This window comes from Carlito syrichta, unplaced genomic scaffold, assembly GCF_000164805.1.
Source record: "Carlito syrichta isolate Samal-C Ts95f unplaced genomic scaffold, Tarsius_syrichta-2.0.1 Scaffold143822, whole genome shotgun sequence".
NCBI lineage: Eukaryota > Metazoa > Chordata > Mammalia > Primates > Tarsiidae > Carlito > Carlito syrichta.
The window spans coordinates 16,635-29,511 of record NW_007087918.1 but is presented as its reverse complement, the minus strand read 5'-3'; the positions used below and the strand labels follow the sequence as shown (position 1 = coordinate 29,511).

At 44.2% G+C, this 12,877-nt stretch overlaps 1 protein-coding gene across 1 annotated transcript in view; it reads left to right on the top strand.

The window, feature by feature from the left end:
• The window catches only part of A2ML1 (alpha-2-macroglobulin like 1), a 54,832-nt gene that overhangs the window by 35,024 nt on the left and 6,931 nt on the right, over positions 1 to 12,877 (top strand). Inside the window, exons 29-33 of the mRNA XM_008050317.2 lie at positions 738 to 952; positions 4,363 to 4,578; positions 5,341 to 5,465; positions 5,601 to 5,691; positions 6,352 to 6,420. Of these exons, the coding sequence (XP_008048508.1) occupies positions 738 to 952; positions 4,363 to 4,578; positions 5,341 to 5,465; positions 5,601 to 5,691; positions 6,352 to 6,420 (716 nt within the window). The remainder of the gene's footprint in view (positions 1 to 737; positions 953 to 4,362; positions 4,579 to 5,340; positions 5,466 to 5,600; positions 5,692 to 6,351; positions 6,421 to 12,877) is intronic.

Sequence of the window (12,877 nt, the reverse complement as noted above, 5' to 3'; positions counted from 1 at the left end):
AGGCAGTCCACTCACCTCAGCCTCCCAAAGTGCTGGGATTATAGGCTGAGCCACCGAGCCGGCTCAGAGTCTCACTTTGTTGCCTAGGCTGGAGTGCAATGGCATGCTCACAGCTTCTGCAACCTCAACCTTCTGGTTGAGGTGATCCTTCCACCTCAGCCTTCCAAGTAACTGGAGTTACAGGTGTACGCCACTACACTCGACTAATTTTCATATTTAATGTAGAGATGAGGTCTTGCCAAGTTGCCCAGGTAGGTCTTGAACCCTTGGGCTCAGGCAATCCTCTTGTCTCTGGCTCCCAAAGTGCTGGGATTACAGGCGTGAGCCACAGCACCCATCTTCAAACACACAGATTCTTAGAAGAAATTTCTATTTACCTGCCTCTGTAAGCATCAGAACTTATCAAGTAACAAGGGTAGTTTTTATGTAATTGCTGGAGGCAGGAGGATTTATTGAGGCTCTCAGCTTTACCTTAGGGAATTATGTGTAAAACACACACACACACACACACACACACACACAGACACAGACACACACACACACACACACACACACACACACACACACCTGCATTTACATCAGGGTCAATTAATCAGCAGATTCCGTGAAATTTTTTTCTAACCCATGCTTCATTATTGGTTGACACTTTCTCTGCTATAAGATGCCACATTTGCAAAGTGAATATGGGACAGTCAGTTCCTTCCAAGACCATCATAGTAATATTTCTTTTTCCATAGGAGAATCCACTCACTGGAGTCAGAAACCTTCTCAGTCATCGAATGCCAGCCCTTGGTCTGAGCCTGAGGCTCTCGACGTGGAACTTACAGCATATGTATTGTTGGCCCAGCTTATCAAGCCCCTCCTGACTCAAAAGGAGATAGCCCAGGCCACTAGCATAGTGGCTTGGTTGGCCAAGCAACGCAATGCATACGGGGGCTTCTCTTCTACTCAGGTAAACATTCTGCTCTCCTACTGCCACTTACCAGGTGGGATTAGATCCTGTGTGAAGACAGAGGAAAAAACATTGCCCTTGTCCTCTAGGCCTGGGACTTAGAGAGAGAGAAAAAGCATGTGAAAAACACATAGAAGGATTCATAAAATGGGTCAGATGAGTACATAAATAGTACCAGATGCGTTTAATTTTCTTTATGTGTAGAGTATGAAACATCATGAGATCCATGTTTTACATGTAAATAGGACATGTACTATTATGGCTAAATTTATATATTAATAAATTAGGGCTGGGTGCAGTGGCTCAAGCCTGTAAACCCAGTAATTTGGGAGGTGAAGGTGAGAGGATTGCCTGAGCCCGCGGGTTTGAGACCAGTCTGGGCAACATGGCAAGACCTCGTCTCTACAATAAATAAAAAATTTAGCCAGATATGGTAGCATGCGCCTGTAGTTCCAGTTACTTGGAAAGCTGAAGTGGAAAGACTGCCTGAGAACAGCAGATCAACGCTGGGGTGGCCATGAGTATGTCTCTGCACTCCAGCCTGGGCAATGGAGTGAGATTCCAACTCTAAATAAATAAATAAATGATAGATAGATAGATAGATAGATTATGGGGTCTGTAAACATAAGCACAAGCTTCACGGGCATGTCTCTTTCTGCTATTGCAGGTATTACTAATAATGTACAGGCTCGACTCTAAAAAGTTTATAGTCTGAAGAATAAGCTATATGTTACAAAGCAGGATCTGGTTATATAACATAAGAAAGGAGGCCAGGCACAGTGGCTCAAGCCTGTAATCCCAGCCCTTTGGGAGACCGAGGCAAGAGGATTGCCAAAGCCCAGAGTTTCGAGACCAGGCTGGGCAACATGGCGAGACCTCATCTCTACCTAAACAAAAAAAAATTTGCTGGGCATGGTGGTGCATGCCTGTAGTTCCAGCTACTTGGAAGGCTGAAGCAGAAGGATTGCCTGAACCCAGCAGGTCAAGGCTGCAGTGGCTGTGAGCGTGCCACTACCCTCCAGCCTGGGTGACAGAGTGAGACTCCGACTCAAAAAAAAAAAAGTCTTTACAAGGGAATGGCATTTGAGATGGATCTAAAAGGATACTCGTAAAATTTGTGTAGGTAACTACAGAAAGGAAGACAGAATGGTGTGAAGAGAGACACCAATTAGCAAAAGTGTTGAATGGACTGTTGGGAAAACTGGTTTAGCTGAAGCATAATAGGATTTGAGTTGGAAGTCAAGAGTAGGCTTTTATTATGAAGGGCCTTGCATGTCAGACTCAAGTTAGTGTCTAATTCTGAGGAGCTATTAATGTTTTTGAACTTTGTTTTAGAAAGATTAATCTGTCACTTGGTGTATGGGATAATTTAGAAGAGAGAGACACTGAACTTGAAGACATGAGGAGATTTCAATTTGTCTCGGTTGGGGTAACAGGAAATTGAATCAGTGGGGTGGCAGTAAGGACAAAAAGAGGGAAAGAATTGTATGTAAACTCAAACAGTATCATAAAAATTATTTCTGATTATAACAAAGAAAGTAGTAATTAATTCATTTGTTCTGAAAATATTGTTAAATATCAACCATGTCCAAATAACTTCGATGAGGGTACAAAAATAAATAAGAAAAGATATTTCTTATCCGAAGGAGATTAAAATCTGATTTGTTGAAATTGGAACCAATTTCACAGAAGACATAATATGTAAATTAGACCTGGCAGAATGAACAGATTTTAATAGATGGAATGTTTGGCAAAGATGTTAGGAGCCCTGAGTTTGAATATGGTAATAACCTAATTGGAATTTTAAAAATTATATGGTGACCCACAAAGAAAATTAAAGTCAATCAAGCCCAAAACAGGGTTATTTGTTTTGGTTTTCATTTTATATTTTTATAAGTATTGAAGATTTGTGTTTTAAAAAAATTAAAATTATATCATACTGTACCTCCCTATTTCAGGGAAATTCTTAGCTAAAGACTGGAAAAGACTTTTTTCTTCTTGCTCTTCCCTAAGTAATTATAATACATAATAACATTTTTAGAAAGCAGTGGGTGAAATTTTTAGAGCTCTTGGTGATAGGTATATGTCACTGTTTTTCAATAAAATAAACCTCTTGGCTATAACGAGAGGTCACATGTCATATATCATCCTTATTGGCTTTTCAGTGAGGAGAGGTCCCTTTCCTTGAATTGTTTCAATATGTTCAAGCAGTAAAGACCTCCCTGGCCTAGTCACAAAGGACAGACAAAAAGATGTTCGTAGACGGTCAAGTTGCACAGAGATAACTTGTTCACAGCTTTCCCAGGGCCAGTGACTTGTCTTCCTGTTTTGTAGGAGAGTAACGATGTCTAAATAAGAATTTTTTCATTTGTTATATGGAGAAGTCGGGTTCCTTTTTCGTAATACATGTTTTACATAGTGTCAAGCATATAGAAATTCTCATAACAGAGCAGAACATGACAGTTTTGCTGAACACCTCTTTTTTCCTCCCCCCTTGTTATAATTTATATAAATTATGTTTTCAGAATGAAAAGGTTCATACTTCACTCTACCACGCTCTCTTAGTGACAATTTATCTGTCTTATTCCCAGGTGAAAACAAGATTGTCACATGGTATAATGGCTACGATGCCTTGGCCTGCAGGGAAGGACTTTCCTAGGATCCCTGATGCTCTCATTACACAGTTAGATGACTTCATAGAATGTGCAATTTCTAGGGCTATGAGGTTGCTGCTGTTTCCTCTCCAAATAAGAAAACTATAAAATATACAATATACTGAACAGTTACCCACTTGCTCTAAGCAGTAACCCATTCTGAAGCTAGGTTTGATTTCTGAATATGAATTTATTAGGTTAGCCAAGTAATCCAAGGATGTTCAGTAGTAACTTGTTGATGGTGGTTTTCTAAGCATACCAGATCTAAGATTTCTTGGTCAGCTTCCCCAGAGGAGGTGGATGCAGTTCTCTTAATACATAGAAGTGTCATCCAAGCCAGCTAACAACAACCAGATGTGTGGGTTACAGGGTTGTTTAAGGTTCATTCCAGGCCAGGCGTGGTGGCTCACGCCTATAATCCCAATACTCATGCCTATAATCCCGGCACTTTGAGAGGCCAAGGTGACAGGATGGCCTGAGCCCAGAGGTTCGAGACCAGCCTGGGCAACTTAGAGAGACCTCATCTCAAAAAAAAAAAAAAAAGTAGCCGGGCATGGTAGCACATGCCTGTAGTCTCAGCTACTTGGAAGGCTGAGGTGGAAGATTCACCTGAGCCCAGCAGGTTGAGGCTGCGGTGGCCATGAGCGTGCCACTGCACTCCAGCCTGGGCAGCAGAGTGAGACTCCAAATTTTTTTTAAAAGGTTCATTCCAATGACTCACAAAATGGTAAGCATAAGTTTGATTGTTTTCTTCAGGATACTGTGGTTGCTCTCCAAGCTCTTGCCAAATACGCCAGTACTGCCTACGCGCCATCTGAGGAGGTCAACCTAGTGGTAAAATCCACTGAGGGTTTCCAGCATACTTTCAACGTCCAGACTGCCAACAGACTGGTGTTTCAGCAGGAGGCTCTGCCCGATATCCCTGGAGTGTACACCTTGGAGGCCTCAGGCCAGGGCTGTGTCTACGCACAGGTAGGCAGAGATCCATGAGAACACATGTACATTTGGAAGGCGAGTCTGAGGGCAGCCTTCTCTCTCTATCTTATTTGTAAGAAATTTAGTTTGGCTGGGCGAAGTAGCTCACGCTTGTAATCCCAGCAATTTGGGAGGCGGAGAATGAGAGGATTACCTGAGCCCACAGGTTCGAGACCAGCCTGGGCAACATGGCGAGACCCTGTCTCTATAATAAATCAAAAAATTAGCCGGGTGTAGTGGTGCACATATGTAGTTCTAGCTACTTGGAAGACTGAAGCAGAAGGATCACCTGAGCCCAGCAGGTCAAGGTTGCAGTGGCTGTGAGCATGCCGCTGCACTCCAGCCTGGGCAATAGAGTAAGACTCTGACTCAAAAACAAAACAAAACCAAACCCAGGGGAGGGAGGGGCACACCTCATCAACAAGGGTACCTACATAATGAACATTTATATACCCAACCCTGAATTGTACCCCACATCTTAAAAAACAGCAGCACAGAAGCAGCAATGCTAGAAAACAATCAACAATAGATAAATTGGCAGATTGGTTCTAATTATAGGGAGATTGCGTTTGATTTATAACACGGACCCTTTTACAATAAGACACTAAAATGAAAGCAAATAATGGAAGAATGTGTACCCTATAGACACGTTTTGAGAGAAATAAATGTGTGAAAACATAAAAAAAAAAAAGAAATGTAGTTTGGACTGTACATAAGTTCTTTCCAACTCTGATTTGGTTATCTATTTCTTCCTACCAGACCGTGCTGAGATATAACATTCTCCCTCTGAAAAATATGGAGACGTTTAGTCTGCGTGTGGAGATGGACAAAGCTAGTTGTGAGCAATCTACCTCTCGATCCTTGACGCTCACTGTCCACACCAGGTGAGGCGAGCTGGGGGAGGGGCTGGGCAACTGGATCACAGGAGCTGAGCTGGGACGTGTGTGTGCATGTGTATTGGAGATGCAGAGGGCACTGAAACAACAGGCTCACACATATTTGCTTCTTCCTGCCTTCAGTTACGTGGGGAGCCGCAGCTCTTCAAATATGGCTATCGTGGAAGTGAAGATGTTGTCTGGGTTCAGTCCCGCGGAGAGCACCAGTCAGTTAGTGAGTTGCTGCCGTTTTCTTCACTTATCTAGCTGTGAGGGGACCCAACATCCTCATCAAAAGAACTAGGAAAAGCCGGGCTCGGTGGCTCAGCCTGTAATCTTGCACCTTTGGGAGGCTGAGGTGAGGGGATTGCCTGAGCCCGCGGGTTTGAGACCCGCCTGGGCAGCGAGACCTCATCTCTACAATAAATCAAAAACTCAGCCGGGCGTGGTAGCGCACGCCTGTAATTCCGGCTACTTGGAAGGCTGAGGCGGAAGGATCGCCGGAGCCCGGCAGGTCGAGGCTGCGGTGGCCGGGAGCGGCCACTGCACTCCAGTATGGGTGACAGAGTGAGACTCTAACTCAAAACAAACAAAAAAAAAGAACTAGGAAAATGGGCACCATGGGTGTGTGTGTGTGTGTGTGTGTGTGTGTGTGTGTGTGTGTGCGTTTGTGTGTGTGTGTGCACATACACACTCTCATGATTGGATTATCTAAATGGGCTACAAAGGGGCATCAGATATATGAAATGCAAACTGTATTAGTCTCTTTTTTTTTAACCTTTTCCACAGTATATATTGTTTCCTTGATCATGACAGAACTTTGGAAGATTTCCTTAGGCAAGGCTAGAAAAGGCTCTGGCCCTCAGCCTCCTCCCTGCCCCTTTTTCTTATTCAGCTTCTCCAGCAGCCACTGGTGAAGAAGGTTGAATTGGGAACAGACACACTGAACATTTACTTGGATGAGGTAGGTATTCAGGAACTCTAGATCAAGGGACTTGATTGTTTGTGTATTTTTGTGACTTCCGTTCTGATCTATGTATGCTAGAGTCACATACACAGGGAGAGGGGACTGAGAGAATGAGTCCACATCATGAAATGAGTTCCGCCTCCATGCTGGGGTACAACAAAGCATCCTGTGGCCCTCTAGAGAAGCACTGTCCAACCTATCTATAATGTGAGTTAGTTATGTCACTTAAAATTTTCTAGTAGCCAGCCGGGCTCAGTGGCTCAGCCTGTAATCCCGCTCCTTTGGGAGGCTGAGGTGAGTGGATTGCCTGAGCCCGCGGGTTCGAGACCCGCCTGGGCAACTTGGCGAGACCTCATCTCTACAATAAATCAAAAATTAGCCGGGCGTGGTAGCACACGCCTGTAGTTCCAGCTACTTGGAAGGCTGAGGCGGAGGGATTGCCATGAGCCCAGCAGGTCGAGGCTGTGATGGCCGGGAGCAGCCACTGCACTCCAGTCTGGGTGACAGAGTAAGACTCTAACTCAAAGAAAAAAAAAAATTTCTAGTAGCCACATTTAAAAAGTAGAGAAACAGTGCCGGGCGCAGTTACTCACTCCTATAATCCCAGCACTTTGGGAGGCTGAGGTGAGAGGATTGCCTGAGCCCACAGGTTCGAGGCTAGCCTGGTTAACTTGGCAAGACCTCATCTCTACAATAAATCAAAAAACTTAGCCTGGCATGGTGACACATGCCTGTAGTTCCCAGGTCTTGGAAGGTTGAGGCAGAAGGATCACCTGAGCCAAGCAGGTCGAAGCTAGAGTGATGGTGAGCATGCCACTGCATTCCAGCCTGGGTGACAGAATGAGACTCCAGCTCAAGAAAAAAAAAGTAGAGAAACAGAGGAAGTCAGTTTTAGTAATATATTTTATGCAAATTTATACACCAAAATATTTACATTTTAAAGTATAATTGGGCCAGGTGCAGCGGCTCATGCTGTTAATCCCAGCACTTTGGAAGGCCAAGGTGAAAGGATTGCCTGAGCCCATGTGGTCAAGACCAGCCTGGGCAACTTGGTGAGACCACCCCATCTCTACAAAAAAATCAAAAAATTAGCCGGGCATGGTGGTGTGTGCCTGTAGTTCTAGCTACTTGCAAGGCTGAGGTGGAAGGATCACCTGAACCGAGCAAGATCAAGGCTGCGGTGGCCGGGAGCAGACCATTTCCAGCCTGGGTGAGAGAGTGAGACTCCTACTCAAATAAATAAAGGATAATTAATACGCAAAAGTAATAATTGGGTATTTTTTCTGTATTACATCTTTGAAATCCAACATGTATTTTTCATTGTCAACACATCTCAATTCTAACTGGTCACATTTAGGTTTTTATTTTTTTTTTAATTTAAATTTTATTTTATAACCAGGGGGCATGTGTAAAGATTTTTTACATAGGGATAGGGCATAACTGCAAGGTTTGGGCTTCTGACGATCCAGTCCCCAGCCTCCTCACCCCCACCATGGTGAACATGGTACCTGATGGGTGGCTGTGCATACCTTATTTCCCCTCTGTCCCTTCCCCCTTCATCAGTGTCCAATGTCTGTTATTTTCTTTTTTTTTTTTTTGAGTTGGAGTCTCACTCTGCCACCCAGACTGGAGTGCGGTGGCCGGAGCGGACCCACTGGGCTCCAGCGATCCTCCCGCCTCAGCCTTCCAAGTAGCTGGAACTACAGGCGCGCACTGCCACGCCCGGCTAATTTTTGATTTATTGTAGAGATGAGGTCTCGCCAAGTTGCCCAGGTGGGTCTCGAACCCGTGGGCTCAGGCAGTCCACTCACCTCAGCCTCCCAAAGGTGCGAGATTACAGGCTGAGCCACCGAGCCTGGGTGTCTGTTATTTTCATCCTTGTGCCTGTGTGTTCCCAGTGTTTAGTACCTACTTATGAGGGAAAACACGTAGTGTTCAGTTTTCTATTTCTGTGGTAATTTGCTTAGAATGACAGCCTCTAGCTGCATCCATGTTGTTGCCAAGGACATGATTTCTTTCTTTTTGTTTTAAGCTGATGCCATATTTTGAGTGCTTATCAGCCAAAAGCATCATTGCAGCTCTGGAGTATGGTGTAGTGTTTAATAGCAGAAGCTTCAAAGCCAGACTGCCTGGGCTACAATCTTGGTACGGCCATCAGCTGTGTAACAGGGCAAGTTGTCAAACGTAGGCTGTAAGATGAGTGTGGGTCGTGGTGAAAGTAGTTATCAATCTCACAGACCTATGGAAAGTATTAAATGATTTAAGACATGTAAAAAGCACAGGCGTGGTGGCTCATGCCTATAATCCCAGCACTTTGGGAGGTGGAGGCAAGAGGACTGTCTGAGCCCAGGGGTTTGAGACCAGCCTGGGAAATTTGGTGAGACCTCATCTGTACAATAATTTTTTAAAAAATAGCTGGATGTGGTGGCGCACACTTGTAGTTCCAGCTTCTTGGAAGGCTGAGGTAGATGGACCGCCTGAGCCCAGCAGGTCTAGGTTGCAGTGGCCGTGAGCGTGCCACTCACTGCATTCCAGTCTGGGGGACAGTGAGACTCTGACTCAAAAATAAAAAAAAGACATTTAAAAATATTTAGATCGCCGGGCTCGGTGGCTCAGCCTGTAATCCCACGCCTTTGGGAGGCTGAAGTGAGTGGATTGCCTGAGCCCTCAGGTTCGAGACCCGCCTGGGCAACTTGGCGAGACCTCATCTCTACAATAAATCAAAAATCAGTCGGGCGTGGTAGCGCATGCCTGTAGTTCCGGCTACTTGGAAGGCTGAGGCGGCAGGATCGCCGGAGCCCAGCAGGTCGAGGCTGCGGTGGCCGGGAGCGGCCACTGCACTCCAGTCTGGGCGACGGAGTGAGACTCCAACTCAAAAAAAATAATAATAATAAAATTTAGATCTGTGCCTGATGTAGAATAAGCTCTCAGTAAACATTAGCTATTGATATTATTTTAATGTGATGTTGATATTAATTAATACTAATTATATATTGAATATGACTTTTCATTTTAACAAAATAAGTTCTCAAAAACTAGTAATATTCTAAAAGTTATAGCTGGACTCGGTGGCTCAGCCAGTAATCCCGCGCCTTTGGGAGGCTGAGGTGAGTGGATTGCCTGAGCCCGCAGGTTCAAGACCCGCCTGGGCAACTTGGCGAGACCTCATCTCTACAATAAATCAAAAATTAGCTGGGAGTGGTAGCGCGTGCCTATAGTTCCAGCTACTCGGAAGGCTGAGGTGGAAGGATCACCGGAGCCCAGCGGGTTGAGGCTGCGGTGGCCAGGAGTGGCCACTGCACTCCAGTCTGGGTGAGAGTGTGACTCCAACTCAAAAAAAAAAAAAAGAATGTTATTACAATGCTTGTTTTTATGATATTCTATTCCACCCAAGGAATGAAGCTATCCTTATTGTATAATCAACATAATATACCAACTCAAAAAAAATTTTGTTTCTTTGATCCAGAGTCTCACTCTGTCACTCTGTTGTCCAAGCTAGAGTTCAATGGCATGCTCACAGCTACCACAGCCTTGATCTGCTGGGCTCAGGCGATCCTTCTGCCTCATCCTTCCAAGTAGTCAGAACTACAGTTGTATGCCACCACTGGCTAATTTTTTTAAAAAATTTATTGTAGAGGTGAAGTCTTGCCAAGTTGTCCAGGCTGGTCTTAAACCTCTGGTCTCAGGCAATCCTCTTTCTTCGGCCTCTTAAAGTGCTGGAATTATAGGCATGAGCCACCATGCCCGGCCCCAAATCAAAATTTACTGTTGATAGTAGCATTCATGTCCAACCCCGTGCCCGTCCACCAACACAGTCATCTCACCCTGGTTTCTTATCTGCCAGAAAGCCAGGTTTTGTTATTGAGTGAGCCCTGAGTAGTTTATTTTGAGACAACTCTGGTTAGCATATCAAGAACAACCCTGTAATCATGATGTCCTTTCTAAAATTAAACAGTTTATGGTGCTTCATATGCACCTTATTCAAGTCCCAAAGCGAGCCTGAGGCTGGGAGAGATAGAGTGGCTTGTCCATGCCACACTGTTAGGGGCCGAGGTAGGAACAGAACATGGGAATTCTAACTTCCCCCATTGCAATCCTGAGATCATCATGACCTGTTCCTCTGTGTATCCTGCCAGACCTGTTCAGTCAGCTTCTGATTTGAGGCATCAAGTCTAATGACCTAAAAGCCGGTGTCCATGATTGTATCTGGGGTTATTTTCCCCTTTCTGTGTATCTTCTCCTTTGCTTTGTTGATCAATTTCATCAGCGGACGATGTTGTTTATAGTTGTCCTTATTTTCTAATGAATTTAAACTATAAATTTCTCTCTGAGTACATTTCATCTCTGACCCACAATTTTAGACAGTGTTTTCACTATCATCTAGTTCTGCTATTTCTTAATTTTAGGGGAGATGAATGGAATTTTTAAAGCCATCCTTTTGTTACTACTTTCTAATTTTATTGCATTATGGTCTGAGAACATAGTTTTCATCATTGTGACTGTCTAAAATGTACTGAAGTTTCTTTTATGACCTAATACATAATCTATTTTGGTAAATATTCTGGTGCACTCCAATGTCTATTCCTTTTCTCTTGGTTGTGAATTCTGATATAGATGTAAAAGGCTGAGATTGTTATTTCTATCGTTCATGTCTTTGGTAACTCTGCTTATTTTTCTGCTTGATTTAACAGCTCCTGCAAGGATATGCTAAAATATCCATTTATAATGTTTGATTTACTCATTTATCTATATATTTCTATCAGTTGTTTCTTGATCTAGTTTGAGACTACATAATTTGATAAATATGTTTTTATGAACGCATCTTTTTTTTTTTTTTGAGTCAGAGTCTCACTCTGTTGCCCAGACTGGAGTGCAGTGGCACGCTCATGGCCACCCCAGTGTCCGACCGATCGGGCTCCGGCGATCCTTCTGCCTTAGCCTTCCAAGTAGCCAGAACTTCAGGCTTGCACTACCACACCCGGCTAATTACTTTATTAATCTATTGTAGAGATGAGGTCTAGCCAAATTGCCCATTCTAGTCTCGAACCTGTAGGCTTGGGCAACCCACTTGCCTCAATCTCCCAAAGTGCTGGGATTACAGGCTGAGCCACTGAGTCCAGCCAAATGCATCTTTTAATTCCATTTTTATTTTATTGGTATAAACAACCTTTAGATTCCCACACTCTGTACACTTTTTTTTTGCCCTTAGATCCTATTTCATCATATATTAAGATAGCTATTCCAGCTTTCTTTTGGTTCATACTAGTCATTTACTTTTTTTTTTTTTTTTTGAGTTGGAGTCTCACTCTGATTCCCAGACTGGAGTGCAGTGGCCACTCCCAGCCACCGCAGCCTCTACATGCTGGGCTCCAGCAATCCTTCCGCCTCAGCCTTCCGAGTAGCTGAAACTACAGGCGTGCACTACCACACCTGGCTGATTTTTGATTTTTGATTATAGAGATGAGGTCTAGCCAAGTTGCCCAGGCAGGTCTCGAACCTGAGGGCTCAGGCAATCCACCCGTCTCCGCCTCCCAAAGCGCAGGATTGCAGGCTGAGCCACCGAGCCCAGCTCATTTATTTTGTTTTTGTTTTTGTTTTTTTTGAGTTGGAGTCTCACTCTGTCACTCCCGGCCACCGCAGCCTCGACCCACTGGGCTCCAACAATCCTTCCACCTCAGCCTTCCGAGGAGCTGAAACTACAGGCGTGCGCTACCACACCCGGCTAATTTTTTATTTATTGTAGAGGTGAGGTCTCGCCAAGTTGCCCAGGTGGATCTTGAACCCCGTGAGGTCACGCAATCCCCTCGCCTCGGCCTCCCAAAGTGCTGGAATTACAGGCTGAGCCACCGAGCCTGGCCTAGTCATTTACTTTAAATCTTTATGGTGAACAAATCATAGACAAGAGCAATAGTTCTAAACATTTTTGGCTCAAGATTATTTTTAACTCTTAGTTTATTGAGGACCTCAGAGAGCTTTTGGCAATATGACATTTGGCTATTAATATTTATCATATTAGAAATTAAAACTGAGACAATCATAATGTATTTATTAATTAATTTTAATACAATAATAATGGGCTGGACTGGTCGCTCATGGCTGTAATTCCAGCACTTTGGGAGGCAGAGGCAAGAGGATTGCCTGAACCAAAGGGTTCCAAACCAGCCTGGGTAACTTGGAGAGAACTCATCTCTACAATAAATAAAAAAATTAGCTGGGTGTGGTGGCATGCACCTGTAGTTCCAGATGCTTGAAAGGCTAAGGTGGAAGAATTGCCTGAGCCCAGGAAGTCATAGCTGGGATAGCCATGGTCATGCCACTGCATCCAGCCTGGGTGACAGAGTGAGACTCCGACTCAAAAACTATATATATATATGGTTTTTGGGGTTTTTTGTTTTTGCTTTTGTTTTTTTTTTTGAGTTGGAGTCTCACTCTGTCACCCAGACTGGAGTGCAGT